The 27,347-nt window shown below is 40.0% G+C and overlaps 1 protein-coding gene across 1 annotated transcript; it reads right to left on the bottom strand.

Moving 5' to 3' along the window:
• Positions 1-6,994: 6,994 nt before the first annotated feature.
• On the bottom strand, positions 6,995-27,319 carry IMPA2 (inositol monophosphatase 2). Its single transcript, XM_030012145.2, has 8 exons — positions 27,023-27,319; positions 22,257-22,390; positions 17,638-17,742; positions 16,202-16,247; positions 13,797-13,905; positions 10,180-10,288; positions 9,875-10,026; positions 6,995-9,016 (listed from the first exon to the last, which is right to left on the bottom strand). The coding sequence occupies exons 1-8, from the start codon at positions 27,149-27,151 to the stop codon at positions 8,901-8,903; spliced, it is 900 nt and encodes a 299-aa protein (XP_029868005.1). The 5' UTR covers positions 27,152-27,319; the 3' UTR covers positions 6,995-8,900.
• Positions 27,320-27,347: the final 28 nt, after the last annotated feature.

Raw genomic sequence — 27,347 nt, 5'->3', positions numbered from 1 at the left:
TTCTTTACTCCCTCCCACCAGGTACTTATGTACTTTGATAAGATCCTCCTGAGACTTCTCTGCTCAAGGCTAAATAAACCCAGCTCTCTTAGCCTCTCCTCCTATGTCCGACACTCCAAGCCCTTAATCATCTTAGTGGCCCTTTGCTGGACGTGCTCCAGTATGCCTCTCTCTCTCCCTTGTACTGGGGAGCCCAGACCTGGACCCAGCACTCCAGCTGTGGCCTCACCAGGGCTGAGCAGAGGGGAAGGATCACCTCCTTCAACCTGCTGGCAACACTCCTCCCAGTGCAGCCCAGGACACTGTAAGGCTTCTTCGCTGCAAGGGCACATTGCTGGCTCATGGTCAACTTGTTCACTTAGACCCCCAGGTCTTTTTTGCGAAGCTGTTTTCCATCCAGTCAGCTCCTGGAGTGTATAGTACTGCTGCATGGCATTGCTCCTCCCTGGAGGTAGGACTTCGCATTTCCCTTCACTGAACTTCATAAAGTTCCTGTCTGCCCATTTCTCCAGCCTGTTGAGGTCCCTCTGAATGGCAGGACAACTAACCGGCGTATCAACCCCTCCTCCCAGTTTTGTATCATCTGCAAACTTGCTGAGGGTGCACTCTGTCCCATCATGTTGGTCATTAATAAAGAAGTTAAACAGTATTGGACCCAGTATCAACCCCTGGGATACTCCACTAGTGACTGCTGTCTGCTGGACTTTGTGCCACTGATCACAACCCTTTGGGCCCAGCTGTTCAGCCAGTTTCCAACCCACTTCATTGTCCACTTCTCTAGCCGGTACCTTATCAGCTCGTCTGTGAGAATGTTACAGGAGACTGTGTTGAAAGCCTGACTGAAGTCAAGATAAACACCAACTGTTCTCCCCTCATCCACCAAGCCAGTCACCACACCATAGGAGGCTATCAGGTCAGTTAATTCATAAATCCATGCTCACTATTCCCAGTCACTTCTTGTCCTTAATGTGTTTTGAAATGGTTTCCAGGATTATTTGCTCCATCACCTTCCCAGGGATTGACATGAGGCTGACTGGCTTCCCATTCCTGGGGTGCTCCTTCTTGCCCTCCTTGATGATAAGAGTGACATTTGCCGCCTTCTAATGCTGAGAAACCTCCCCAGATCACCACAACATTTCAAAGACAATCAAAAGTGGCTTCACAACAACATTAGCCAGTCCCCACTGCACTTGTAGGTGCACCCCATCAGGTCCCATGGACTTATATGTGCCTGGTTCAAAAGGGAGAGCTTCAGCTTTAAAGCAGGTCCCATGGGAAGAAGCCTCGCTGATGCTTTTTGCAGGTCTTTCTTCAAAATAGATCTTATCTGCTTGTCTTGGATGTGGCCAGATAAATTTCAGGGGCAGGTGAGTGCACTTAGGGCCCTGACAGTGAATTTCTGAGGCTGGCTATTAGGATAAATTCTCTGATTTGCAGAAGGAGTAAATGGGAAATGGAACTCAAAGCAGCCATAACAATGATGAAAATCTGGGATTTGCGCTTCTGTCAGTAGGGAGAAGAAGAAAGGAACTACACAGAATTTACAGGTTTTAATGAAATTCTACTCTTCTATGGCTACTATGAATCACTTTGAATTTATTTCATCTGAGCATCCTTTTCGCATGTGAAGTTTGACTATACTGCCTCCTGAGTGGATTTACTACTTCTCGGTCTCTTCTTCAAGCATTGGAGAACTGAGAACAAATAGGTTAATTAAAGCTCATGTGCTCACAGAACTTGCTTAACCAAGAGGTGCATACAGTGTGAAAGTTATCTACAGATAGAACAATACAGACTTTCTTTCTTCTATGATGATGATGATGATGATGATGATGATGATGATATATATTTGTACCTAAAAATGACAGCTTTACCATACTTAAGAGTTTTTCTAATTTGCACACTGGTCTATTGATTTCTGTGATCGCTGATTTCTAGCATTCATTACAAAATAATGAGAAACTCTTTAAAACTACACCTGTATATCGAACAGTACGAAACCAATGCTACTTTCCAAAAGACAGGGAGTAACATTGTAAAAGAGAAACACAAGAATGCAACATGGACATTTCTGCATGTTCAAAATATGTTTTCATGATGAAGTCTCTGTATGATGGCGATGAGCTTAAATTCAACTGATACCAGTGGGTGGAGAGCATTCATTGAAATTGCACATGCTTACATGAGGAATGAGTAAGGCCTTTGGTTTCTTGATCCAAAGTAGGTTCTCAGATATATAAACCATCTTTGCCTTGACTTTATAAAACATCTAAAGGTAATTATCCTTAGCTGCCAATATAATAATTACAGAAGAAGGATGTCAGACAAAACTATCGATAAGAAAGGTCTATGAATTATTAGAAGGTCTATATGAATTATAATGAATTTCATGTTGTGTTGTTTGTTTCCAGGGGTACATTTAGGTTCAGATTTACTACAGACTAGCAAGTCAGTGGGGGATATGCTGCTGTAAATAGGGGGCCTTAATCTCTTTTGAAGTCAGGTTACACCTGTAAGACTAATTCCTCCTCCCACTGCTGTTTTATGTCTAGATGAAATAGTTCAGGGATACAGTGCATCTGAAGAAAAATGTCCAGTAAAATATAAGTGATTTTCTCCTAAACTTTGGAAACTCAGTATTAAAAAATGGTGAGCCCTTGTACGTTGTATGTTTATTTCTACATTTGAGAAGTGAATGCAAAAATACTAATAGTCTATTAATATAGCATCTCATCCCTTTTACAAATAGTAAATGATTACAGCAGGTGCAAAGCAGGAGAGAACCAGCATTAAATTTCTAAGTTTCTACATGTATGTATAATAATGACTATATTTTACAGTAAAAGAATCATTAAAATATTTGTTGTCTGAAATGCTAAACATGGCCCTAGGGCATGCTGAGCATCTGGAATAATACTTTAGAATCACCCAGTGTCTCCAGAAAGCCTGACTACGTGTCACCTGATGGATATAAGTATTTGTATCACAGAAGACTGCTGTTATTTCAGTACAAAGACAATTGATAGTTTTGCTGAGTTACAGTGATAGTCATGCCATGCCCTGAGTTTCACAACATCACTGAAGTTGTGTCCCCTTGTGCCACTAGAGGTTTTGGCCTCTGTTTTCTTAGGCCGGGCTCACCGGCATCGTCTGGTGGTACTACTCAACAAGACCAACATTAAACAACGCTTGGCAAGAAAGAATATCTGTGTTTCTCAGGAGAACAATGTGTCGCTTATTGCAATGGACAAACAAAAGTGATGGAATTCCGATTTTAGTTCCATGTTGTCTGAAAGCCTGGCTAATAATGCTTGAATTCATTTCAAAATAGAATAAACCAGTATTTCCACCATGAATATATCCAATTCACCATCTTATAAGTGACCATCAATGTCATAGTATTTTGAAGGACTGCTGCATCACTGATACAGCAACAGTGTGCTTTCATATATAGTTCTGCTTTCTCAAATAGCCTTAAATTCAAATACCACCATTGCATATTCATGGCTAAAAGAAAAGCACTGTTAAAAGACACAGACCTTTCACACTTAAGGAGGATTCCAGCTTAATGTGATAAAGTTTATCTCTTCCCTACTGACCTCTTTGCTACCTGACATAATCCTTCTGTGCGAAGAACGTGTCTACGAGCCTTTTTACCTTAGCAAACACATCTGAATAAATGTTCTTCTTTCCACTGAGTAATACTTTGAATTTGATTGTGACAGGTGGCTGGAGATACAGACACTCAGAAATTTTAAGATAATTTTTGTGAGCCTTTGCATGAATAATTTGTAAATAAAAAACCCTATTCTGGTCTCAATTTTCATCTATTTTATATATGTATATAGAAATAAAATATTATTGACTGTTCAGTTAATACTGAAAAATAAGACCGCATTGAAGTATATGAATACTATTTTTTTCAAATAGTATTCGCACATATCCATTAGCAGTGATTTTGACTGTAATGGCTAGGTTTTCCTCCCAGGAGGAGGAAAACGCTCCTTTTGGAGACAATTAACATTCCATGCTGCAAACCAGGCATTGCTGAGCCGGAGGAGACTTTCCCTCCCTGTGATCAGATAGAAAGTTCTGCCTGTGAAACATGGTTTTGGCTATTTTTTTTCCCCCTGCAAACAGGTGCAATTCCACTGATTTATCCAATTCATCCCAGTAAGTGTTGGCAAGAAGACTCAGACCTCAATTCTGAATCCGTTTGCTTCTGTGAATTGGGAAGCAATAGTTTTAATGGCTGTACTATAAAAATCCTGAGTATTCACTAAAAGAATAACAGCTTTTAGTAAAACTGAAAGTCGGTAGCTAACTGAAGAAAGCATAGTGTATTAGGTTGTGATATTAACAGAGCATGCAGTGGTAGTGTGCATAAAAGGTTGCAGAGAATGAATGTATAAATGCTGTATATTAGGGTATGCACTGAAGTACTTAGCATGATTGAATACATTTCAGTAATTGTATAAAAGCGACTGCACTTAAAGAGCCTTCTGAACAGTAATTAATTCTCATACCACCTGTATGAGGTGGGCCGGTCTGTCTTTTAGCTAGGCTGCACTGCAATACACTCTTTGTATGCACGGATTTCATAGCAGTGTACAAGGGAAATAGCACATGAAAATAGTAACATTTAGTACGCTGAGATACAGAATTCTGCTTCTTTGTGTTGTGATACACATACCTTCCCATTCTGTGATGAGAAAGGGCACACTTTGACCTCCAATCCCTTTTGCTCTAAAATTCACTGTATAAATATAATGGGCTGTAAAGTACAAAAGTACAAACCCGCCATTGTAATCCATTTTAAAATTAAAACTTCGGGAACAAAACCCACAGAAATCCAGAGTTAGTGTCAACAGTTATTCCTCTTTTGAATAAAAATAGTTCTTTTGCTACTTGAACACAGCATGCATATAAAATGTAGTATCCTATAGTGCTATTGTCATGTCTAGTGCATTGATTAAAAGAAAATGGAAATTCCTCTTTCCGCTGTTGGTGAATGATTTGTCGCATTCCTTAGTGTTGGGGATATGTTTTATGAAAGATTTAACAATAACACACTGTAAAATGGAAACTGCTGTAGGAACCATAATTCTGACTTCTCTACATTTTCAGTCTTGGCGATACAGTGCTGAGAGAGAGCACATTTTTGGGTATAGTTTCCCTACTGGCATAACGGAAAAAACCAATTTAAACAGTCTTGGTAGCTCTAGGAAGTTACCAGGAAAAAAGATGTGGTCTGTGTTAATTTGATAGAGTGGCTTAAGTCTTATTTTATTATTCAAAGATCCCCTTGCACATCTCCTGTGCATACACGGAACAGATCCAACCTTGCTGAGGGAACAGCATAGCTGTAGACTGATAGCAGAATGGCTGCTGGTAAGTGGAATTTTTACTGCTTTAATTGAAGCCATTGCCAAAAGGAACCAAATTCTAGATGAAATATGGAGAATACTGCCTGTGGGCCTCTAGGTAAGTGCACCAATACATGCAAATTTCTTTAATACTGTGTGATTAGCTAGTGTAATCAAAGGGAAAATACCAGTCCTTCAGCACATATGAAACATGCCAATACCTGTTCTGTAAAATCTGACAAGCTCAACCAGACACGCTGCAAAAGAATCAGCCACCGACCATTTTCCTGGAGTTTACAGCTATTTACGCTCTTTATTCTACCAGAAAGCACCACTGGAGACCAGGCCAGCAAACCTGTGAGGGATGCAGACACAAAATGGGATAGCTCCAGGAAGCTGAGCAGTGTTTGCTTGCAGAGGAAGCACTCACTTTTCAGAGCACAGGCATCTTTGTGCCGGTGTTCACGGAGAAAATCTTCATCCGTCTTGGATGCCTAATTACAGATGCACTTACATACTCCCTAACATATGTAGTGGAAAACATTTGCAGCATTTTACAACAGCTGGTAGGGAAAAGAACCCACATGTTTAAGCATTTTGGGGGATTTAAGTTTCTGGCTGATGTGCTGCACTAACTGTGTTATGAATGCTTGCACTGACAACGAGAGCTGCCGGACACGCATGCTGAACAAAGTTTCATCTGGCTAGCAAGGGAAAACGAAGGGAGGACAAACTCCGGTACAGTTTATTTCAGTCCATATGTGTAGTTATATAGTTTTAAGGCTGTGCTTTGACAAAAATTTTGAACTGGCGTAATGTGGCATCATCTGTGAATGGAGCCATCCTGCCTGCCCCCTCGCTACCCCCTTTGGTGCCTGAAGTCAGCAGCTCTTGGTGGCCAGGGGCTGAATTGGCTTGGGAAAATGATCTGTCTGTAAAATAATCCCTTTTTTGTTTACTGGGGTACTTTACAGGCAGATCACTTCATTCATCTGGTCCACTGGAAGGGTTCAGAAATGTTTGTACTGGCACACGGGCGGCAGAGGAGGTGGGCAAGACAGGATTGCTGCTCCACACACACCCTGCCTGTTTAACATGCTTGAACTACAGCCCAAATAAAAAACAAAACTGCATCCCAGGCACAAATGAGAACTTGTGAATGGGTTTCTACACCTCTCCCTTCCCACCATGCTTGGCTCCCAGCTTCGCAAATCGCTGCTGTGTGCCACCAAAGTCGATGCATAGATTTCCCTGCTTTGCTGAGCTCTGGGACACCAGCGCACACCAGCCCTAACTGGGTCAGACACTTTCTTTGTACAAGCAGGCCGAGCCACGCAGCAGCTTCTCACACACGGTCCTCTCCCAGCGCGTTGTGGGGGACGGGGTTAGGAGGGGGAGCGGATGAAGTGGGGCTGAGCTTCCACCACACTTGATCCCCTGCCAGCCTAAGCTTCCTTACGGGGCTTACAGCCATGGCAGAAGTCCGAATAAAGCCCCGGCTGCTCCCACGGCTGCCAAGGCTAAGCGCCCTGGGATCAGAGCGGTGCCACCAGGCTCCGCATCTGTCATTCAGATCTCCGCTATGCTCAGAAATTGGGGGGAGGGCAAATAAGAGACAAATGAGCCTGTTAGTATTTATTATTTGTATTATTATAGCACCTCAGTGCCTAGTCGTGGACCAGAATCACATCCTATTAGCACTGTGCAAACCCAGAGCCAAATGCACTATAGTCCCTGCCCCAGAGGGCTTACAATCTCTGTTTCCGAACGGGGGGTACAAAGAGATGGGGGAGGGGGGAGCACGGGGTAAAAGGGAGCAGTGACAAAATGTTGATCACTGTGACAGAGAGCGTTGCTTTTCTGGTAAGAACCATCAGTTCTTAAATGCTTAGTTAGATTTAGTCGTTCTTCACAGAGTCAATACTTTGTATTTCTTGTGAAAAAAGCATCAAGAAATCACACAGAATTCTACATTATATTCAGTGAAAAACATTTTTCATTGCAAAAAACACGTGAGGTTATTTTTAAAAAATATTGTTTAGTTTGTATGTTCTAAGCAGATATCTGAACATGTTTACAAACTCTACACATGCAGTGTATAAAGAAAGATAAAAATTTTTAACCAACTTACTTTTTTGGCTCGTTCCTTTATTTAATTTGCACTCTTGCAAAAAAGACATATCTTTTAATTCAATTTTTTAAGAAAAAAATAGAAGTGATTTCATCTCAACTACTTTTCTGGACACACTTGTATTTTCCCTGTGCTCATGATTTAAATAATAATCTAAATAGAAATGATCACCTTGGTGGAAGTAAAACCAATGCTAGATACAAAGATAGAGAACAAGGATAGAGAACAGCTGTGTATTTAGGAAATGTATGTAACTGATTTTACAGGTTTCTCTGATCAAAAAGTGCGATTACAACTTTGTGCAAGAAGGGCATGTGATTTACAACTTTTTGCAAGCATATCTTATGTGCATATTTTTAATAACTTGCCTGTAAGGGGCCAAATCCTGCTGTTCTGCTCAGAGTTTCTCTAAAATCAACAGCTCCTTGACACTGTGCTCTATTCTGCTGGCCTCCTGCTGCGTGTCATAGATAATACTGTGAATAACTCAGTGGAGTTCAATATTCCTGGTTTTAACTATAATTACTCTATGGTAGTAGGTGTTTGCAGGTTTGAATATCTTAGAGAGGCCTGTAGGACAGTATGATTTATCCCCATGCAGAGGGATGAAGGGAAACAAGAACTAGCTGGACAGTTTGTAAAATCATTAAACATTTTCCATGATCAGCTCTGTTATTCACCATGTGGATAGCCCCCACCAAAATCATGTAAGTAACCTATACTCTTTACCTGAAAACAACTTCCAATATTAGCTTTCTTCTATGCATTCTCTAACTGCTGTAAACATCCAGGATACCCATATATATATATACACGCACACACGTATCTGTGTGTATACATGCACATACATGTATAGGTGTATATATATATACACACATACACACAGACATACATCTATGTACATATACATATATATGGATATATCGCTATTATGTAGTTAGGAAACAATAATGTCATTTTTATTGCATTCTTAAGTATCATAGAACAAGGGTATTATAGGCACACATCTTAACTACTTGTCCTGACTACAGTCCTAAAGCTCATTTACCTGAGATCTGCATCTGTAAAAATAAAGTTCCATTTTTAGCTGCATGTTACAAAAGACTAAATATCAGCCCCACAGATATGAAATTACAACTTAATTTTGAGACTAATTTACTACAAGTAAAATATGCTATCTTATAAAAAAGATACTGCTGAAAGAGATACATATTAAAAAGGAAACACGATTCTTAAAGGTTTAAAAATCTCCCTATGCCTTCCCACATTGTAATAAATTTATAAAAAATATTTGACACAGAAAATCTCCACAGAAAGCATCCTGCTGAAATCACGTACCCTTTAAGCCACCCATCTTGCAAAAGTTACGTAGTTCAGGAGGGCAGACTCCATATTGTAAGTATTTAATTTTCATCATCCCGTCTGTAGTAAATAGTTTGTATTTCCTGAGCTATGAACATAGCCATCTCTCTGGTGCCCGCAGCAATCACTCGGCAGGACATAAGGTCCAGAGGTCCCCCTGAGGACAAGAGGATTAATGAGAACTGTCTTACGTGATGTAAAAAGGCAATGTATTCTTAAATATAAACCATGCAGTAATTAGGTTCAGAAACACTGAAACAACTTCATATGTAGCTCTTTTTGGGGTGGGAATGACAACCTAATTCAGCAACTCCTATCTGGAAATCTCCGGCAAAAAACAATTTCAGAAAATTCTAGATACAGTGCCAAAGTATGCAACAGAAGCAGCAAATGTCTAGATTCGTTCAGCATCCAACAACAAATGCAATATTCCCTTCTTTTAGGAACAGGAAGGGATGGAACAGAAATTAGTTCAATCAGCGTACCCTTCTTGTTAATCCACCATATCTTTCCACAGTATCTGCATATTGGTCACCAGTAAACCATTACTGTGAGATGTGCGCCATCTAAATGAATAAAATAATAATCCGGAGACTGTGCTGTCCTTTAGTCCCTCTGAGTAGTTCCTAGTCATGTATGGTCAGACATGTACCTGAGAGTCCTCCTTTCTCAGGAGGCTGTCTCTGCCAAAATTAGTTTGGAGTCTGAGCATGTCTATCAATCTCCTGGGCTGGTTCTTTACTGTAAATCTGATGCTTTAAAGGAATTACTTAAAGCCACGGAAATGCAGTTTGACTCAGAAGACCTTTGATGTGATGAAACCCCAGGCTGGAATTACATCAGTGTGTTATGAATAACCAGCCAGAGCCTAGCGGGGAGTACAGACGTTTCTACAGTATATTGCCAGAAATGAGATAGAGCCACAGGAGAAGGACTGTACTGAAGTAACATAAGTTGCTCAAAAATAGCCACTCAGTCCCCAAAAGGTCAATGAAAACAAGGATATTTTACTCACCTGAAGTGTCTATTACAGTGCCACCTGCCTCTCTAATAATGACAGTTGCCGCTGCCAAGTCCCAGCAGTGTAACCCAAACTGGTAATAGGCATCTGCAGCGCCGGATGCCAAATGGCACAGAGCCAGGGTCGAGCTCCCAATGACACGGACCCTAAATCCCACGAGAAGGGGACATGGTAATGTAAAGCAGAAAATGCCTTTGATTTCAACCTATGTGTTGAGATCACAAAATGTGCAACGTACTTTTTTTTTTTTAAATTATTTTTGGTCACAAATGTGAGACATATATTGTAAAATATCTTACCCGTGTGCTTGTGCCTTGAGCAATCTCTCGATGTTACCAAGGAACAATTTCAAAGTTGCAGGGTCACGTTTTGGACCAATTTCTGTTAAAATTAAGGCCTTCGAGATATCTGCAATGTAGGTAGTTGTTTCCATTAATTCAACAGCTTCCAGGTAAATTCTGGAAATTTGTTTTTAAATTAAACACTAATGGACTTTTCACAGAAAAACAATTTTCATGTCCCTTTTTTTACCCCAAACTCTTTCATAGGATAAGTGACAACTTTGTATAAAATTTCAAGCAAGACTAGATTTCTCATATCAAATGGTCTGATTTAAACACACTTTTTAAAAAAAAGAACAGGAAGATTAAAACCAAGAATGCCCTCTTACATTCCTTCTCTTTCCATACGTTGTTGTATTTCATTGACTGGTCAGCTTTTGGCAAATTCACTAACATTAGCAGTCAACTAAAAATAATCCAGTGACCTAGCAACTATTAATGATGCTAATCTAAACATATTTGAAAACAGGATTTCTTGAATAGGAAACTTTAATGTAATTTGTTAACAAATTATAAACATTTGGGAATACAGTAAGAGGAAAGAAAAGTTTCTACCTAAACCACCAGTCATCCAGTAACAGCTCCCCTTCACTGTGACATTTCAAAGACTGAAGACACCTTATGACTGAATAAAACCCTTTCTTATCACAAACTAAAGCAGTATCTTAATTAAGAATAATATACGAATGTTATTTTTGTACTGTGTTCAGCAAGGGCAATTCTGACCTACAGCAGATGAGGGTATCAGCCTTGTGTACAGTCAAAAGAAAGACTCACAGTGACTTACAGGGTGTTGAAGTAGTCCTCACATGAGATCTGAATATTGCTAGTATTTAACAAGCGTATGCCAATGTAGGTGGAGATGGTTGATCAAATGCCAAGTGTCCCTGCTTCTGCTGCGCCAACTGAACTTTGAGGTGTTAGAGGCATGACAAAACTCAAAGCTTTAGCTGTTGATTACTTACTAAATAGGCTGTGCCCAAGTGCCAGGTGTCACCTTCTACCCTGGGTTAAGGCTAGGCATTCATTCAGCTAGGGAATGTCTACCTGGTTATTACAGCTAATGGCACAAGTTGAAAATTCTTAGCAGAATTAGCAAGGAGGTTTTCAGAAGTAAATTAGGCTGGAGTGAGACATCATTTAATTAACAGGCTACCAATGAATTTAGTATTGCAGAGGAACATCATGGATTCAAGCAACGTGGTAAATGGTTGGTGAGTAACAGGTATGTAATTAGATTAAAAGTTACAGGATATCGCAAAGCGTAACTGTAGGAACATAGATTTAATAATTGCTTTTGAAATTACTGCATTAAAATATAGAAACACCAATCCAGGCATGCTGCAGGGTATTCATTGTTTAGCCACCACTGAAAACTCTGGATGGTGAAAGCAATCTGCCTTAGACCTTTTTGCATAACAGACCCAATTTATAATTACAGAACATTTAATGCATGCCTCATTGCTGAAATGCACCAAGCATTCACACCACACCAGTCGTAGCTGCGTCATGACTAAGACAGTTGTTCTTTTGAGTGATTAAATATATTTCTAATGCATAAATGGATCTCTTCAATTTTCATCAAGGCTAGAGGTAGAAATTGGATGAGGAGACTAAGGCAAGGAGGAGGGAGGTCTCTGCTTAGGAAAAGGAGCTGGCTGATCACAAGAATTGATGGGGTTTCAGGAATTCAAGGTACAGGAAAAAATTTACTGAGTACTCCTCACTCTGATAGAGGCCAGAAAAATAAGGAGGCTTGGTAGAAGAGATTTAACAGTGACATGGATAGATTTATGAGGAAAAGACCAATTCTGTTGACCAGTACACTTACAGTATTAGCACATAGAAGGCCCGACCTGAATCAAAGCATGAGAAGAAATATCACTCAAGCAAGATCAAAGGGAAGATGGACCCTTCATTTACGTTTATCCTGACTGCTTGAACTCCCATACCAGACCTCTACAAAATTTGGCATTGACAAAGAACAGTATTTGCCTGGACTGTGATTTCAAATGATGAAGTCTGAACAATTAACGTGTAGTGCAGATCGATGTTATACAACAGTCACACTTCCTGAAAACAAAAGGCATGAAGTAACATGACAGCCTAGGTCTCCAATACATCGTGTATCGGTGAAGGCTGCTTGAGTTCCAGCAGTAGGTACGGGGAAACACACTGTTCCAGGGTTGGTTTATTTTACTGAAGCCTCAGTCCTTACAGGAAAAGAACAACTGTGATTTTATACACATAAAACATCATTAGAAGAGAGACTAAAGAAGATCTATCTTCACTGGTGAAATTGCCCACCACCAAATGATGTCTCTCAAAACAAAGGAGAATTTCAAAGCATTTGGAAGCGCAGAAGGTCCGCTTCCCTTGCTCTGTTCTAGACACCCACATAGACTGGATGTCCAGAGAAAGGAGGACAAAAGTGGCATGTGCCAAAACTTCCTTGCTCAACTGGAAAACAGAACTCTCTGACTGCAAAAGTGAGCGAGGCCAGTTCAGGAGTGGCTCACGAGCCCAACTGTGCGCATCCCTAGCTCTTCCTAATAGTCTCTGACAGCATGGGCTTTCGTGAAATATGGGATATTTGAACACTGACAAAAAAGCAATGTACAATCAAGGATTCAAATCTTAGGGGTTACCAACTTTACAATTTGCTCCATCTCTCCCAATAGGGAGACCCTGGCTCACTCTTAATTTAGGTGAATAGCTAAACTTGCCCAAATTTCAGGGAAGTTTTGATGCAGAGTCTGCTTGGGGCACTACAACAAATCTGTACATTAAATTGCTTGAATTTACTGTGTTTCAAGTTCATAAATCTCTTTTTGGGGTGAAATTTTTACCATCTCCTGTGTACAGTGATGTACGTTTTTGGCACATGTCTGCTTCTGTCTTCAACTGAGTGTTATGTTCCCCTCTGCATTTTCACTGATTAAAAGAAAACTTCTCTAGACACATCTGATTATTGTTATCTATTATCATGAGGTAAACAGACAGATCTATGACTTGGTTTACCAATAAAAGAATTCCATTAAATTGTTGACTAAGTGTTGCTAGCTATTTGTATGTTGAAACATACCTCACACACAAAAGCAAGCTGTTAAAGAACCCCTGGTGAAGCATGCATCCTTTAGTTTACTGTTAGCATGTATGCCTACAGACATAATACACTTTATGATGTACAAGTTTATTGGAAAGTAAGTGAATAACGGCCGCCATTGTACTCTGAATTTGATTCACCATTCTCATTGCATCTTCCTCATAAAAAGATATGCCAGCTGGAATGAAACTGGTGAATCCACTCACTCTTTCTTATTTTAAACAATGGTTATGAAGTAAAATAATTTAGGATTATTTAAATAGTTCACATTCAGATGTATATTTTAAAAAGAAAATGATGAAAGTTGTGATTTTTCAGAAAAAAAACAAACACAGAACAACAAAATTATCATGCAGGTGAAATACTGTCCATCAGGATAATGATGTTCATTATCCTAATGATGATTTGCAACAACTCTGAAACAAAATTAACATATTCCTTTTAGAGTTCTAACAAAATCTAGACCAACCTGTCTCTTTTGATACCTGAAGCCTTTTGTCATTACAAAATGCCCCTTGACCTCTTCTACCAGTGTATAATCGTTCTTCAGTGCAGTGGTAAATTACACCAAATTCAAGCTTTAAGATTTTGAAAAGGAAAGAAATGAATGCAACTCAAATTACTCATCATAAATATAAACAACTACTAATGGCAGAAAGATCAGCAATAATTTAACTGGTACATGTAATCAAAGATATTGATGCTAATAAACTGGAATAATTTTACTATTACTTTGATACTGAGATATAGGTCATATAAAATTCAGTTTATAAAGGAGAAGTTAATGCAATCTGTTCGTGATCACGCTAAGTTGATTTCAAATTCAACTGTATGTTTTTATTGAAAGTATGCAAGTCCTCTAAGGCCAGATTCTGAATGCTTTACTTTCACTGGTGAGCAGTTACACCTAGAAGTAGTCCCATTGACTTCAGGTGGACCCTGAAGATTTGCAGCCCCAAATACATAGATATATGATCAGTCAGGCATCCAAACTCAGAAGTCATGGCACACTGTATTAACAGTGGGTGCTTTTATATGCACTTCACCTTTCACGATGCATGTAATTTGCCTGCCTTTTCAAACAAAGTAGTACACTCCGGTCACTTGTTCAAACATTTCTCTGCAAAATCCTTTCGTTTACACATAAAAGTGAGAATCTCATGAAGTCACACGACTCCAAGAGAAGGAGTTTGAAGAGAAATACCAAATATTGTGACCCTCAATGAAAGCTTGAGAATGAGCAACACTGGAATTTTTGTGGGAGTATCTGTTTACCAATGAGAAAAGGGTCAGAATTTGACCCTTGATTTAAACCCAAGGTATTTAATATTTCCATTACTTTAATAGGTTTCACCAAAAGATTTTAAAGCACTTTACAAACTTCAGTGGTCAGCTCCTAAAAATCACCCCTAGATAAGTACTATTAGCAATATTTTATTTAGGGGTGGACAGATGCACAAAAATTAAGCAACTTGCCCAAGGTCACAGAAGAAGTTGGCAACAAGGTCAAGAAAACATCTCAGATGTTCTAGACTCCAAATCTTTTCCTGCTGCCCTCCTCTGTTCAGAATAATCATCGGTGTTCATCAGAGACAATTCAAAGGGAATAGACTGTCCTCACTCCCTACCCTGAGGTCCCATCTAAACCAAGGTTTCTTTTGAGGAACACACTATTAATAGACTCTTTCCCTGAAGACATCTGCAGGAATTTCTGCAGTACTGTTCAAGGCTTACATTCAGGCCAGTTCCCCTGTGTGTACTTTGGCTCCTTTTCAGCTTACTACTTTTTTCTGCTTTTCCCAGTTGTTTACTGAGGGAGATTTAACATCATTCTTTATTTTTGTTTCAGCTTTGTTTAGTTTACATAACCCAAAATATGCAGCATCAAAATCACAATGGTGTTCTAAGAAACATAAATATTAGAGAAAGCTGTCTGGTAGCAATATGTAATATTCAAAATGACCTTTGGGAATGAATAAACTTCAGAAAAGCATGGAAGTGCTCCTCTGCAGTTTCCATGTTTGAAAAGTCTAACTAGAGAAGTACACAACATTATTCTGTTTAAATCAGTAAGAGCCACTAGTGCATCTGAAAACTATGTTGTTATTGCACAGAATTCTTGCTGACTTCGCTTACAGCTATACATATATTTAAGATCATGGAATTAGGCTGAAAGAGGCACATTCCTTGGCAATTTGAATAGCTATTTCTTCTGTATATATCAAATGGTATACTGGCAACATCTGGAGAAAAGGCACTAGCATGAATGAGTATAGCTGGGAAACTCAAACTGGGACATATGAAGGCTAGGTACTTCCCCCCAGCCCGTAATCAAGATCTTATGTGGGAAATACAGTTATTTTACTACGTTAGAAAAACCATAAAAGGAGATTAAATGAACTAGGCCCATAATTTTGCACTCTTCATAGAAATCAGTTCTGAATTGCCTCATAGTAGCAGTTAGCTTTCACAGATACTGCTAGCAGGAAAGAAGCAATAATAATAACATAAGAACACTGGGAGATAATGTTTAAATTATGAATAGGCAGCACTATATTTAACTCATTATGGTTTTACAGCATGGTTTACAAAACCTTGCTTGCACCAGTACTCCCTTTTTTCCCCCCCACATAAATCCTGTAATATTTATAATAATTTGTAAGAATTGTCTTGCAATTGCCAGTTTGCGTAAGTAAGTTTTGCAGGACTACGATTTTAGACTAGTAGAGTATGATCAAATGCATTTAAAAAGCATGGAAAAACCTGAGTAGTGGCTGATTTTTTTTAAAAATTTTATTTTATTTAAAGTTCCCACATCGTTTTGAGGCTTCTAACCAGCTCTCAGGTACCCATCTTAGAGAACATACTTCATACCTCTTTGTTAACAGCAAATCCAATGCTCACTGCCACTGTTGGAAATCTGTGAAAAATAAGAAATGAAGAATTATTGATGAAAAATCTCTCGACTTACTCCTTATGCAACTCCCTTAGGCAACAAAACCCCACATGGAGCTCTGTGATTTTACTTGTGTCAAAATGCTCTTGACATTGTACTAGCTCTCCTTTATCAGCCTCTTTAACTTTGTCAGTTCCTTTAAAAATGTAATTTAATATTGGAGAAGGCAAGGAATAAACACATGAAGTTATCAGGATTTTTATACTAAGTGTGTTGTATATTTTAGTGATCTTTTTGCTTTAGTGTAATTGAATTATCCAGTATAAAATCATTAGTGTTGTTATAACAAGTCATCACTTTTAAGAGCACATTTTGTTCAAGTTCAAGCATCTGAGACAGCAATTAAGTAGCATGGATATACCTTGCTGCTGACATCAACATAAGGAGAAACCAGTTCCCCTGCTCTCTCTTTTGTCAAAGTGATGATCACGTATTTAATTTCATCCTTTTGACTAAAGTATAACTATTGCATTTTAAACAATGAAATAAATTCATCTCTTAAAAACACGTTTTAAAAAGGGCTGTAAAGTAAAGGTCCAGAAAATACTGCTAGAAAGAGAAAATTTCACTTAATTGCATGAAATACCAGCACATGACAACCCCCATCTCCCCTTGAGTTCTGTGTAATTGCATCAAAATTCAAGGAAATGCTTTCTTTTTTTTTTTTTTTTTTTTAAATGAGAAATGCAGTTATGTTAAGTCACTAACTACAAGGCAGAACATATTTAAGGTTTTTAAGTAGAAGTATTATGAACAGTCATTAGTTTACAACTCCTAGCACTCAACCAATAAATTAAACTTTTGCATTTTTGCAGTAATGATCCCTGGATTTCTTTTTGCCGAGAGGTATTATAGAAATTTAAAACCAATATCTATGTATAACTTAGTTTTCAGTTCTACTCTACATATATGCAATAGTTCTACTTCCCAGGAAAAATGAAGCGTTTGTATTTGAAAGGGAGAAAACACCACTACTAAAAGGAATGTGTAACAACCACATAAGGCGTTAGGCCAAGTGTCATCATAGCACAGCCTTGTTCCTCCAGTTCAGCTCAAGTCTCTGCACGTTATTGTGCGGTTATATATAAACGAGCTGTGAGTCAAGAGCTTTGGATCATTAAGCAATCAGCAGAAACTTTAGCTTACCTTAGGTAACAGTATAGAGCTCTCTCCAGCACAAACACACACTCCCTCAGATACACTACGCGAGGTACAAAAAGATAAAGGGATGACTCCTACTTACGAGTCAAGGGAACGAATCTACCACAGTAAAACACCTTTAAGTGGAAGGGAGGATTTGTGAGAAGCTACATTTTGCTTTTTTAATGTATTTCTCAGTTCACAGTCTACTTACCTGTGCACAAAGTTGCACGTTCCATCAACAGGGTCAATAATCCAGGTCGGACTGTCGGTGAGGACACACTTTGAACCAGCAGCAGTGGATTCTTCTGCAATAAACCTGCATTTGGTGTGGAGTAAAACAAGTGTCCCAGAAAACTGGCTTAGATATGTGATTTGGAAAAGTCGAACTCCATTGAAGAGATACTTAATTTTTTTTATACATATAAAAAAAAATTTGTATAAATGTATATGTATCTATAAACACACATACTGCTTTTTTCATTTGGGAACAGGGAACTTTCATAGAAACTTTGAAGGAGCGTTCTCAAATTTATAGCATACTATTTTACATGGTAAAAAACTACTCCATTTATGTTCACTCTCCCAATATACCATTAGGAAAGTCATGAAAATGAATGCAGAAATGGATCTGAACTGGCATCCCTGGAACTCTAGAAGAAGTTTTTTTTTTAATGCAGAATGTAATTTTATTGGTTAGGCCTGTCTCTTGCAGTAAGTAATAGAAACTGCAAACTGTAGCTGCTTCTCTTTTGCAGTCAAATTCAGTCAGCAGGAAATAATGCACTCTTAGAAAATCCACAGTCTCACTCCTACTTGAATTTTTTACAGTAGTCTGGAAATTAAAAGGTTTAGAAAGCTGAACTTTCTTTTTCCCATGACCCAGAGAAAATCAACAAATTATTTTTTCTGCTTGTTGTTTGGATGCACAAGGCACACATTGAAATCTGAGCTCATCTTCTGTTCTGTTGTTCTGTCCCAATTTCTTTTAGTAGATATGCTTCCCCCCCCCCCCCCCGCCCCCTTTTCCCTGGGAAGTGAACATCCAGTTCTGGCACATTTCCTGCTGACCTTAATTATCCCTGCTCTCCCATAAACTGCTCAGGATCTGTTTCTATAAGTGTTGTGCAGGTGCTACTCTCACAAATTTGAATAAAGTCTGGTATGTACAGAAAATGTAGAATCAAGACTGCTAATACTGAATCTGGCTTTTGGTTTCACATTCGAAAAACTGGTAGTGGTATTCAGAGTTCCTGCAAATGCCTGAAGATGAAAAAGCTTCTCTCGAAGACACAGAGGGGAAAAAAATTGGATAAAATAAAGAGAAAATGTCTTTTGCAGAAACAGTTGCTTCCCTAGGACTAGAGTAACAGCTATTTTCTTTTGTGCCCTCAACATGCGCTGCATGATGCCACATAACGCTTGCAACCACGAGCTTAAAATGTTCCGGAGACAGCACAGGAGGAGACTTCCTGAATTTTCCAAAAGCTGCTTTGCCTTTCTCTCAGTAGAAAGGGACTGTTTTGATGGCATTGTGGGCCCCCAGTTGGTATGAAGAGGGAAGTAGGAAGTGTTTGTTCCTATTTTCACCTCCATTAAAGATAACACCTGAAGGACGAAGTGTTAGTGTGCAACTGAGAAACGAGAAAGACTTGAACAAGTGTTTGGAATTCTCAGTCAAACGTAACACTTCAGAGACTCCTTGCTCTAAATATTCCATTATTTTGTCCTGTTGGTACTGTATCATTTGACTTTTGCTTTTACAAATCTTGTAATTAGCACCTAAACCCAATCATACGCTTTGGCTGTGCTGCTGGCTGCAGAGGAAGCTCATCTTCTTGCAGATGGAGCACCTCACGTCCCACCTCAGATTGTCCATCTTCCCCATGGATTATGCCCCTGCTTCAACCCTCTGCCAGCTCCCCCAGCCAGGGCCCGAGCTGTAGCCATTGTCTTGCCAGTCAAAGAAAGCTGAAATGGGAACCTCTTTAAAGACAAGAGTATTTCTGTGTAAGGTGTTTTGCCCTCAAGTATCGTAAGCATGTCCCTCACCTTTTCTTTACAGCGGGGGTGCGACGCCGCAGCCCCCACAGACAGAAATGCTAACATGAAGCCGGGGCACAGCAGTGCCATTGATACAGTCTTGATGGCCAAGAACAACTTTTCCAAAATGGATGTAGGGCAAATTAGGTGCCCATTTTATGAAATTTGGGCCAATAGGTTAAAATAAGCCCCTTGCTGTTATGCGATACTGGGAACTGTGAGTCCCTCACAGGCAACATCAGATGTATTGCTCTATGGCTCCCTGTGCTGTAAAAACATGCAAACTAAGCAAAACATTCGGCCTGAAGTACTGGAGACCAAATTTTAGGAACAGCTTGAGAAGTGGGAAGGGTAGCTGTGTCATTACAGTAGTTAATTTAATATGCCAGCCTGCCAGCTCTGTCAAGCTCTCTTCAAATCTGGATTAAAGTCCTCTCCCACGGAAAATGAGTCCAGTAATTTCAGCCAAGCCTTAGCGTACATCTGTTCGTACCACGGTGCCGCTCTGAAATTCACTGCTGGAACAGCAAGGAAACCACAGCATAGCGTAAACTGCAGCAGGAGCAGCGATTGCCAGTCGGGCGCAGGAGGTTCAAACCAGGGCTGCCCCTCACCCATCCCCTCAGGGGGGTCTGAGGGCAGAAAGCCGGGAAGCTAGAGTCGGATGTCACCCTCCGTAATGGCTGTGTCCTGGTTTTAAGGTCTACAGGATTAAGGCCACAATTAACACCAAAGATGACAACTTGTGTAACAATAACACAGACAAATGGTACGATAGCCTTTTTCAACCGGCAGCCCCTGATATTCTGGCTTGTGCCTATCCACAACTCAAAGATCTATCAGAAAAAAAATCCTTTTGAAAAGACTCACTTGGAGCATGTCAGAGTACCAAAGAGTGGGCAAAGATGAAAACTTGGATGAGCACAAATGAGGATGATACATAGCACTTTGCCAAGCAGAGAGAAGAAGAAAGAAACATGGGCCAAATTACATTTTTAACAGGTTTTCCTAATATTTCTCTTTACTTCTGAGTACATTTCCAATATCTGAAGACTCATCACTGCCACAGTTGCAAACGGCACAGATTCTAATGAGATTCCTTTTAATTTTTTAACTCGTAAGGTACATTTTTTGATTCAGAGAACATAAGAATCAAGATGATTTAAGAGAAAAAGAAATAACATAAATCTTCAGTGATGCTTTGAACAGCCAGGTTAGGGGAAAGACTAAACACAATTTAAATGACCTTTTAATGTTTTCATTGCACTGTAATTTAAACCTTGACTGCTACTGCAAACTCCTCATTGCAAGTGTTTTAAATCTAGTCTAGATAAATCTAGTTTTAATCTACTGTTTAATCTAAATGCATTCACTGTCTGAAGAAGCTTCCACCAAAACTAACAACCAGTATCAGCAAAAAATAATTGTCTTGAAGAAACAGCAATTCCTTCATTTGCTTATAAAGTCAGAAGTTAACTTTACAGAGTCAATAAAGTCAGGGATTTTTGCACTCCTAGGTCTATGTTGACCTTACAACTTTTGTTCCCATTCTGAGTAACTCGAGTGCTTCTGATGATTCTCATTTTATGTGAAATGCGTATGTTTTATGTTCTCTGCCAGACCGTTCAAGGAAAAAAAAAACCAAACAACGTAAGAGTGGAGATGAGAAAAGAGCACAGCCAGCAATAGTAGAAGGAATATTACACAAATAATAGGCTTGTAAAGCCTGGCACTCTCTTGAGAATCACGGCCAAGAACCACACATTATGCTGTACAGTACTGCTTCAATATGTGATCACATACAACACGTATTTAGAAAGCCATATTTAGTATATAATGTTCTTTCTGCTCCTTCTTATGGTGTTTTTTTTTCCAGCAGCATTGCCGACAATCAGATTAGTAGCTGAGCCTCCAGATTTTCATCTTTGTTGATTTCTGCGCAGCGCTAGAGTGCAAGGCTCATCCCCATCAGAGATGCACACAGTTAGGAGGAAGTCATACAGTATTTAAGGGATACACAGGCTCTGCAGCAAGATGAATTTTATCCGTGTGGACTGAAGTTAAACGTTGAAATTGATTGCAGAGTCTCTGCATTGAACAAAACTGGCCAACTAATACCAAACTTCTCTCTAATCTGTGCATGTGCTAGGAGTCGTTATTTTCAAATTGACCATAATAATTCAAGAGGAGTCAACAATCTGATCTATTTTTAAAACCTTGGGTTGTCATCCCATATAGTAAAAGTTATAAGCTGTTTATGTATATGCATCAAATGATGATGATGATAAACAACCCTGCTTCTCACTGATTTTAGGATTCTATACAACACAAGGTAAATGTGACTAAATGAGATACTTATCCTGATCTGGCAAACGCTTATGTATGATGGCAAAAGAAAGTGAAGGGAAGGTGTGCAGGATGGGACCTTTGCTATCATTAATTTCAGCTATATTTTAATAGATATCCTTAGCATAATTCTTATAAAATAGAGAACAGATCAGTATTCCGAAAATCATGGAGATCCATATGAAACCTTTATACATGATGTCCCTACAGGGGAAACATTATTAAATACATATATTAAGAAACATAACTATTAGAAAATATAAAGTATTAAGTAGAGGGAAGTGGTAGTTTTTAAAAAAAGAAGTCCTCTGAAAGTGTCCAACAGCAATAGGTTAATAGGTAAGAGAGATATATATACTTTTAAGATTCCCTTTAAATGCCAGTCAGATATACAGCTCTTAAAGGAAAAAAGGTCATTGATAGTTTCTTTCTATAGGCACTCACCTGTGGGAGGGAAACTTCTCTTTCAGAACAGATATAATTAAATTTTCCACAAAATGATCAGTTTCTGTCACAAGATCTGCTGCAGATGTCTTTGTGGACACTTGTTTTTCCTCTGTTAGAGCTTTCCTAATAACCTGAAACAGAAGTTCACAAATCAGATTTGTTGGCCATTCATCCTGTGCACACTAAAATAATACATTTACTGAAAAACAACTGTAGGCCTAATTCTGCCAGAGCCTGTTCTAATTCTTCTGACTAAAAATCCTTCTGAGCTAATGAGTAGCCTTTGGGAACATGGCATTTTGAATCAATCTGCAAGAAACTCTCCTGACAGTTCAGAAAAGGATTGATGAATGGGATGCAACTAATGGAATAAAAGGATGATGGCAGTCATCACAGTTTAGGAAATTACAAAAGATACAAGTAAGATAAGAAAGAGCCTCAAGGCTTAGGAATTTTTCATGCAAACACCTTTTTCTTTTTTCTTAATTTACAGGGCCAATACCCCACTGCTCTTTTACTTTAAAAAGCAAACCCCATTGGTTTATTTTTTTGCCAACAACGACATACAAAGTTTATTTTTTCTTGTGTATATGGGTTTTTGGAACTTCAAGTGCTGACCACCCACTAGTTCCCAAAGAATTGCTATATATTTAATAAAAACAAAAATTTAGACTTTTCCCTAGATATGAAACCAGTGATCTAACCCTGGATTCTCTTCTGGAAAAGTCTTTATCTTGTTTTCAAAGGTTTTAGTGTTATAAACTCAGAACTAAACCACATCAAGTGCAAATGCACATATGGGAAAACAGTTAATAAAAGCTTTTTCCCCAATTTTCCCATTTTCTTTCTGATTTTTTCCACTCCTTCATTAAAAATAAAAATAAGGGGGCAAAATGCAAAAGGAGCAGACTTATTTTTTTGACCAGTGAAAACAATAAACTATTTGAAATTAGGAAAACCAAAACAAAGCAAAAAAATTAAGCACCACTTACAGAACTGTATTTACTAAAACCAGCATCAACAAGACCAATATTCCAAGTCCCTTCTAAAACTTGTATATTTCAATTGTTTAACTAAATTTCCATTGATCAAAGTATTTTAAAACCATTGAGAAATGTGTGATGACCAAAGAAAACAGTTCTGCTGTATTACGCATGGGAAAGGGAACCAGCAACTCCCAAATTTCAGTCTCAGCTCTTGGTTTTCGTAGTATAAGATACTACATTTAAAGGGTGTGCTGATTGTTCTGACAAGTAGTGGATATTGCTGACTGTTGCCTTGGTATGGAAGGTATCTGGACTTACGTTCCTGTTTTGTGAGCTGTAAAACATTAGATCATGGAGATTTTACAGCAAATTCTAAGCAGCTGATTTTTGGGAGCGTGGTTATTTAGAGCAGAGTCACTTAACACTTTTAGCCCATGCTGCCCCTCCTCTACTAAAGGAATTGGCTAGATCTTATCCTAATACCCTGCTTGGGAGCATCTGGGGGGTTATGCAAAGTGAGGGGCATTTACGCCGGTACACGCGTGAAGTCGACAGCATAGAGCAAGACCCAGGTTGTCCCCGTTACCTTCTTCATCTGCCATGGAGCAGGGGAAATGGAGCCGCCAGGGCTCAGCGCAGTCACGGCCCTGGACTCTTCCTTTCCCAACGCCTTTGTGAAATTAAGTCATACAAAGGAAAACGGAGAGGACAGAGGGCCAAGATGCCTTCTCCCCCATCACCTGCCAGGAGAGCCACCTACGGTGAGGTGCTCATGTTAGATATTCCATTTTGCCATACTGCTTGCACTCACCACACGCTTCTCGGAGCTCCAAGATGGATTACTTGCTTGCAATATTGTTCTGAAATATTTGCTCACTGATAAAATCAAACATCTAGGTAAAAAGCATAACTACCCACAAATAATTTAGGGAACACCAATCTGGTTTGCTAAAAAATCTGTCCATGTTTAATAGAAAATAGCCTAACAATATCCCCTGGGAGCAAACATGGGGGAAAATATCTTGGGTTTTAGAATATCAGTGGAAATTTTGCCCTTTTTTTTAGTGGGATTCTGCTAGGTCTCTTATGCCTCATAAAATTATTTTCTGTGGGGGGAAAAAAAAAGGGAGAAAAAAAAAGTAAAAAAGTAGTTTGTGTGGACTTCAACACGTTAGCTTCTAGCCTCAGTATTTTAGACTTGTTTTCACCTAGATGCACATCTATTCATTTTGGTGAAGTTTCTCCAACGGTAATTCCAGAGAACTGCGCAAACATTACTCGGTGCTCTCAACAGCATCAAAGATGTAGAGACTAGTCGTTCCTGCTTTTCTTAGCGAAAAGTCATATTAAGCCAATGAGGCATGCTCTCATGAACACAGCAAGCAAATTTACTCACAGAAAAAGCAGAAGAAAGGTTTGAAAAAGTGCAGTTACATGTGGCCTTACAGAGCGAATTAGACATAATTTTAATGCAGGTCAATTACAGAAATTACAAAACCATGGCCATTCTCATGAAATAGCCATATATATTAAACGAGAGCCTGTGATATTTCGTAAAAATAATGGAACTACGTAACAGGATGGGCAAGAGAGGCAATGATTTTAACCTGGGAATAGAAGTTACTCCAGCAACACCACTTTTGACACATATTCAAGCAAAAATTTCTTTACAGACTTTTAAGTTAGAAAGTATGCCACGGCATAGAAGCCTTTGTTGGAAAGAAGATATATTTTACTTATACTCATGAAACATGATGCAATATAAACCAGTTGTGTAAGCCACAGGGGAGACCAGGAAACTGTATTACTGGTTAACTTTTCCTAGAAATCCAAAATCTTGACTTGCATGCCTTTCTTCAGGTTGGCCTCTATGCCAAGACTCTTGTAGACACTTTCTAACGATTCCAAGCCTTCCTAACCTGCTGTGGTCCTGAGAAATGAAGGGCCTTAAATGAAAGGCTGAAGTGGCAAAATTTCATGCAGGGATGGAAACAGGACTCGGATCTGGGGAGACAGAGAGTGCAAGCAGATTTCTGGGGATGGAGGCGAAGGTGGAGGGGTCTGAGGGATGGGAAGAGAGGCAGAAGAAAAAGATGAACTTGACCAGTAGAATTGACTATTTTTAGTGACCAAAATAAAACTAAATTGTATCAGTCAATTTTCAACAAAAATCGAGTCCTATCAAACCTATGTTAGATTGCATTTTGTGTCCTTATCTCTAGCTCCTTTAGGGAATAGCTGGAAGTGGATTGACACTTAAATAATTAAGATACAGCCCTACTTGCATCTTTTCTTCCACAAGGATCTCTGATGGTTTTTGTAACTAAAAACATTCCTTAACACTACAAAGTTAATAAAAACCCTACCCAGTTCCAAAGGCTTACTTAAACAACATCCTTGACTGCTTTAAATTTGGCCTGCCAAGGAATCGGCCATTTCCTGCCAGTTGCAAGGTAGCGATGGCAAACTGTGAAAAAAGATGCAAGGATTAATCTTCTGGAATGTTTATTTCTTACAGGAAAAGGTGCTCAGCTGTGACCTTCTGAGCAATTAAATGGCTGGAGATGGTTACGGTTGTCTTCACAAATTGATATTTTGAGAAGTAAGGTGTGGAGGCTTGAGCAAGTCATGAGAGTCTCTCTTGTGAAATGGCTGGCAGAATGAGTATGCTGGAAAAACTCCTGTTTGGAGAGTCTGTGAGAGCATGACCTGTCATCCTGATTTGGATTATCCATTTATTCCCTGTATTACTAAAACAAGTCTCCTCTCCTCTGGCATTCTGTTCATCTTTGTTTGTGTCTTCTACTAGGGAGAAAATACTTTTAATAACACATATGAAGGAAAAGTTACCGGTCCTGAACTCAAGATAGAAAAGGGGGCTCCTTAAATCATAGTGTACAGGTACAAAGCGTGTTTCAGAATAGAGCAGAACGGAAGCAGAAGAGAAATACATGTTGCTGAGGTTTGTGCTTTACCCAATTTCTCATCTGAACAATCTGCTGATCCCACTTCTTGGCTCTGTTAGAGTCGGTGGAAGTTTTGCTGCTGCAGACAGTGGGGCCAGGATGTCTCCCAAGATGACTAACCTTCTACTGTGTCGAAACACAGGTCTTAAATAAGCTACCGTAGATCTGTGCAGAGCCACTGCTGATTTATATCCCTAGCAAGTGAACTTCAGTCACTCTGAAGACAGTGGTGTATATATAGCAAGATGACAAAACCTCCCTGACACGACTATTTTTCTCTGCACAAGCTGCTCAGAAACAAATGCTGGTACTGTAACGTGTAAATACACAATATTCTGGATAAATGCACCACGGCATAAGCCTCAGTTGTACATAAATTCAACCTTAGCAACACAGCATGCTCCAAAACATTACAGCGCCAGAATAAACGCTCCCTGTACATTTGAAAAAGTTACTAAAGCACCTTCACGCTGACAAATCTTTCCGCCTTTATTATTATTATTATTTTTAATCAAATAAAAATACTCCCAGTCACAAAATAAATCTGCTTTCACCTGAAGCGCCTCCTGGTCCCTACGCTGGTTGCAGCCCCGGGGGGGGGAGCGGCCCCCGCCGCCGGCATCCCTCCCGCTGCAGAGGGAAGCGGCCCCCCGGCCCGGCTGAGCGGGTGCCGAGCCTGCCGCCTTCCTCCTCCTCCTCCTCCTCCTCCTCCTCCTCCTCCTCCTCCTCCCCCCCCCCAGCCCTCCGCACCAGCCAAGCGCCCACACGGCCCTTCCTCAAACCGCCCCCCCCCCGCCGCCGAGGCTCTCACCTGCCCGGCGCGGAGGGCCAGCTGCACCGCCACCTCCGCGCACTCCTTCCAAGGGTCCCCGCCGCCTCCGCCGCCGCCGCCCGCCGCCGCCGCCCCCCCTTCCTCCTCCTCCTCCTCGCACGGCTTCATAGCGGCGGCGGCGGCTCCGCTGCCCGGGGTAGGGCCGGGGGCGCGGGGCTGGGGAGCTGCGTGTCTGTGGGGAGGCGGGTGGGTGGCCCGGCTCCCCGCTGAGGAGCGGCCGCGGAGGAGGGCGACCGGCGCGCAGACCGCCTCCCGCCCGCTCGCTCGGTGCTCCGCGGCCGCCGCTGTCACTCCGCGCCCCGGC

This window comes from Aquila chrysaetos, chromosome 4 (genome assembly GCF_900496995.4).
Source record: "Aquila chrysaetos chrysaetos chromosome 4, bAquChr1.4, whole genome shotgun sequence".
Taxonomy (NCBI): Eukaryota; Metazoa; Chordata; class Aves; order Accipitriformes; family Accipitridae; genus Aquila; species Aquila chrysaetos.
Note: the sequence above shows the minus strand (reverse complement) of the source record. Positions and strands in the feature narration are given on the sequence as shown.